The 3769-nt window shown below is 40.8% G+C and overlaps 1 protein-coding gene across 1 annotated transcript; it reads left to right on the top strand.

The window, feature by feature from the left end:
* The first annotated feature begins 1282 nt into the window (after positions 1 to 1282).
* On the top strand, positions 1283 to 2518 carry LOC121749261 (zeaxanthin 7,8(7',8')-cleavage dioxygenase, chromoplastic-like). The gene is made up of 2 exons (XM_042143846.1): positions 1283 to 1396; positions 2243 to 2518. The coding sequence occupies exons 1-2, from the start codon at positions 1283 to 1285 to the stop codon at positions 2516 to 2518; spliced, it is 390 nt and encodes a 129-aa protein (XP_041999780.1).
* Positions 2519 to 3769: the final 1251 nt, after the last annotated feature.

Raw genomic sequence — 3769 nt, 5'->3', positions numbered from 1 at the left:
AATATCCAATTGAGTAGAGGAGTTGTTATGTGTAAACTCTGACCGCCCATACGGTGGGGCTACTTCCGGACGGACCGGCGGTCCCTGTTGTTTAACCGCTATGGCGACCTCTTTCAAACCCGACTCCATACGACCCATCATAACCATCATATGTTCCAACGCGATGGCCATCAGGTTTAAATTCTCCACCGGTGGCAGGGCGGACGATGAAACGATCGGCGCGATAACAGGCAGCGAAACAGGCAATCTCTCCCATCGACCCATACCTAAACCAGGCATAGACATGAGTTCAGATGGAAGCACCAGTTGTTAAAGGATCTGATCCTCAACAAGACTAGAACGATATCAAGGTGTCGCGGGGACGTGGCTAACACGACGATCAACCGATTTAGCAGATAACTTGACGTAAAAGTAAAAAAGATAAAAGTAGGCAAAGTTGTTATTTCATAAAGAACAAAAGATAAATAACAATGCCTTTTTATACTAAGGACCGTAGGGTTGATTCCACCTACGATTCGGGAAAGAATCAACTAAGAAAACCCGAATATGAGCTTATAATTATACTCAACCCAAAAGAGTATTTTAATTAAGAAAAGTCTCGCTCAAATAACTTAAAATATAAATAAAGTTAATATTGATATTAAATATAATCCCCTAGGCGATCTGGCCTCTTCCGTGCATGTTGTGGTCGAGATTGCCTCTCTTTCGCCGGCGGTTCCGGGCTCCCAGCTCTACGGTCATGAAGGACTCCACCATCTCCAGCTCCCCCTCTCGTTGTTCTTCCCACTCTGCACTTAACGGGGATCTCGTATCACTTGGTCTTAGTTGACAACTAAGAAGTTTTGTTGTTTTGAATGATAGAAACAACATGGTTAACTCAAAGCTTATTTTGAGGAGGTATTATACCTTCTTTCATTTTGAGAAGTACCTTTACCTTTTATTGGTACAAAAGTGGAAAGGGCATCTTTGATTAAGTCATATAAGAATATAACCGACCGGGTGGATCAGTTTGCAAGTGTCGTTGCGACTTGATCAAGGCGCCCCTCTCTCTTCCAAAACTATTTATAACTCCCTAACATGCAACTACTTTAAACAGTAAACAATAAACAGTAAGCGGCAAGTACTTTAAAGGCCAATTGGGCTGCCCTTCGGAGGGTTGTGTCTGTTGTGTAGATGGTTGAGGTGGTTGTCTTGGGCTCTGATCATTCCACTTGAAATTTGGATGATCTCTCCATGGAGCATCCCTCTGTTTCCCTTTGACCCAGTTGCCATCCGGGTTCCAATGGCCGACTTGATTCAGAGCTTCTGCTGCAGGAGGAAACTCACAGTAGTAATAATGGTGAACGGGATTAGGAACGGGATTTTAAGATCTGGAAAATATCAGATTCGCTCTAAGGTGGGCGAAAGCCGTCGCGGCGTCCGTCCCTATGGGCAGGCTGTCTAGGAGCCTTTCCAGTTGCTCTGACAACCGTGGATCTACTATTAAAAGTGGGGGAAGTGGAGCAGCTATGTTAGGGTTTGCAGGCGGCGCCGCCGAGGCTGGGACGGAAGTCCGTCGTCCACTGCCGCTGCTACCGGAAACGACGTTCCTTGAGGAGGTGGCTTGGTCGCGTGCTCCGTTCTTCTTCATTTGGACGGTATTTGGTGGATTCTTCGTTGAAAGCTGTGGCGATTTTGGCTAGGGCTCATGCGATTTGAGAGAGAAAAATGAGAGCGAAATCTGGGTACGGTTAGCGCGTGAGGGAAAAAGCAACGGTTTCAAATGAAATCCCTTTTATTTAAAAGAGCAACGGTTGGCTTCCCCTCGACGCTTCATCTTCGTTCCTTTTATTTGAAAGAGCAACGATTGGCTTCCCCTCGACGCTTCATCAATTAATCGCGCCTTTTCATCGATCCTGCCTTGAACAAGCCACTGGCATTAGACCACAAAATAAACCCAGAATCCAACTGATCAAGTGGACGAGGCAATCCAGATGAATACTCAAGGAATAACCACTTGATCAGTTGAACTCGAGATTTTGAAAATATATATATATATATATATATATATATATATATATATATATATATATATATATATATATATATAGAGTAGTGATCTATGGCAAACACCCCTTAACCAAATAACTAGAGAACAAATCATAGCCACAAGATCAAAAAAATCAAGGGCTAATATTAATTTTTGAATTTAAGGAGATATTAGTTCCATTAATCATAAATTTACTCCATAATAAAAATGCAGGGGTATTATGGTCAAAAGTATAGATATGTGGCTATAAACTCAATAGAGAGGCAGATGTCGATTCACGACTTCGCGGTGACGGAGAAGTACGCCGTGATACCGGATATCCAGATCGTGTTGGATCCGTGGCTGATTGTGAGGGGGAGGTCGCCGGTGGGGGTGGATCGGGAGAAGGTGGCGAGATTGGGGGTTATTCCGAAGTATGCGGAGGATGAGGCAGAGAGCGTGTGGATTGAGGCGGCGGGGTTTAATCAGCTGCACTGCGTGAATGCATAGAATGAAGACGGCGGCGACGCGGTGTGCGTGGTGGCGACGAATGACATGACCCTGTGATTAGGAGAATGATTTAATTAGCTCAAACACGGTCTTAACTCTTAACAAACGAGCTTTGATAATTGGATATTAATAACATCAACGACAAAAACTGAGCCTAAAATTGCATGTACCCCACCAAATATGCTACGGTACGCAGCAATTGCTGGTGATCAATTTTTTCTCACTCAATATGATTTTCTGAGCCAGGTAGATTCAACATTAAATATCACTCATTCATGAACAATTAGTTTTTATCACATGACATGTGAGTGTACGTACAACTATAGATAATCCATTCAATTTTCATATTTATTAATACCAGTTAGAATGATAGGAGTAATGTATATGCGGGGGCTTTCCAAAAAAAATCGTGGACTATTAATTTGAGCAACTTCAAATAAAATCATACTAAGAGTGATATGTTTTGTAAACAAGAGTGAAGTAAAATCATGCTAAGAGTGATGTGTTTCCTAAACAAGAGTGAAGTAAAATCATGCTAAGAGTGATGTGTTTTGTAAACAAGAGTGAAGTAAAATCATGCTAGAGTGATGTGTTTCGTAAACAAGAGTGAAGTAAAATCATGCTAAGAGTGATGTGTTTCGTAAACAAGAGTGAAGTAAGAGTGATGTGTTTGGTAAACAAGAGTGAAGTAAAATGCTAAGAGTGATGTGTTTCGTAAACAAGAGTGAAGTAAAATCATGCTAAGAGTGATGTGTTTCGTAAACAAGAGTGAAGTAAAATCATGCTAAGAGTGATGTGTTTTGTACACAAGAGTGAAGTAAAATCATGCTAAGAGTGATGTGTTTCGTAAACAAGAGTGAAGTAAAATCATGCTAAGAGTGATGTGTTTCGTAAACAAGAGTGAAGTAAAATCATGCTAAGAGTGATGTGTTTCGTAAACAAGAGTGAAGTAAAATCATGCTAAGAGTGATGTGTTTCGTAAACAAGAGTGAAGTAAAATCATGCTAAGAGTGATGTGTTTCGTAAACAAGAGTGAAGTAAAATCATGCTAAGAGTGATGTGTTTCGTAAACAATAGTGAAGTAAAATCATGCTAAGAGTGATGTGTTTTGAAAACAATAGTGAAGTAAAATCATGCTAAGAGTGATGTGTTTTGAAAACAATAGTGAAGTAAAATTATACTAAGAGTGATGTATTTTGTAAACAAGAGTGAAGTAAAATCATGCTAAGAGTGATGTGTTTTGAAAACAAT

Source organism: Salvia splendens, chromosome 9 (genome assembly GCF_004379255.2).
Source record: "Salvia splendens isolate huo1 chromosome 9, SspV2, whole genome shotgun sequence".
Classification (NCBI taxonomy): domain Eukaryota; kingdom Viridiplantae; phylum Streptophyta; class Magnoliopsida; order Lamiales; family Lamiaceae; genus Salvia; species Salvia splendens.
The sequence above is the reverse complement of the archived record's forward strand: the minus strand, read 5'-3'. Positions and strand labels throughout refer to the sequence as shown.

Excerpts from the sequence above, each read along its gene's own strand:
- LOC121749261 (XM_042143846.1), top strand. The coding sequence starts at position 1,283 with ATGGCCGACTTGATTCAGAGCTTCTGCTGCAGGAGGAAACTCACAGTA. Across the intron at positions 1,397-2,242 it reads AATATCAGATTCGCTCTAAG|GGGTATTATGGTCAAAAGTA; the intron begins GTGGGCGAAAGC and ends ATAAAAATGCAG.